We start from the raw sequence: 323 nt of genomic DNA on the forward strand, positions 1-323 counted from the left end.
CCAGCAGAGCCTACCTTGTTTTCATAGGGGACAGCAACATCCTCTTGTGGAACAGCAGCGGGATTCTCCACAGTAACAATGGTGTGCTCATCGCCCTCAGGTTCTTTGCTTGCCTATAAAAAATTGTATCATTAACATAAAGAATAGTAAAATTTGAAAACATGTACTGAGTGACAGAAAAAGTGCCAAACAGAGAGCACACTTGGGTGCTATGTATGCTCTGTGTACGTGTATTTGTGTAGGTGTATGAAAAGACAGTAAAGACATTAATGTGTTCTGCTGAAATGTGTGACTCCCTAAGGGATCTGGGAGTCTTGTGAATC

The 323-nt window shown here is 41.8% G+C and overlaps 1 protein-coding gene across 1 annotated transcript in view; it reads right to left on the minus strand.

Moving 5' to 3' along the window:
• The window catches only part of LOC119588233 (zinc finger protein ubi-d4 B-like), a gene marked incomplete in the record, with an annotated part of 40,143 nt that overhangs the window by 30,480 nt on the left and 9,340 nt on the right, over positions 1-323 (minus strand). Inside the window, 1 exon segment of the mRNA XM_037936932.1 lies at positions 15-113. Within this exon segment, the coding sequence (XP_037792860.1) occupies positions 15-113 (99 nt within the window).

Source organism: Penaeus monodon, chromosome 23 (assembly GCF_015228065.2).
Source record: "Penaeus monodon isolate SGIC_2016 chromosome 23, NSTDA_Pmon_1, whole genome shotgun sequence".
In the NCBI taxonomy this organism is placed as follows: domain Eukaryota; kingdom Metazoa; phylum Arthropoda; class Malacostraca; order Decapoda; family Penaeidae; genus Penaeus; species Penaeus monodon.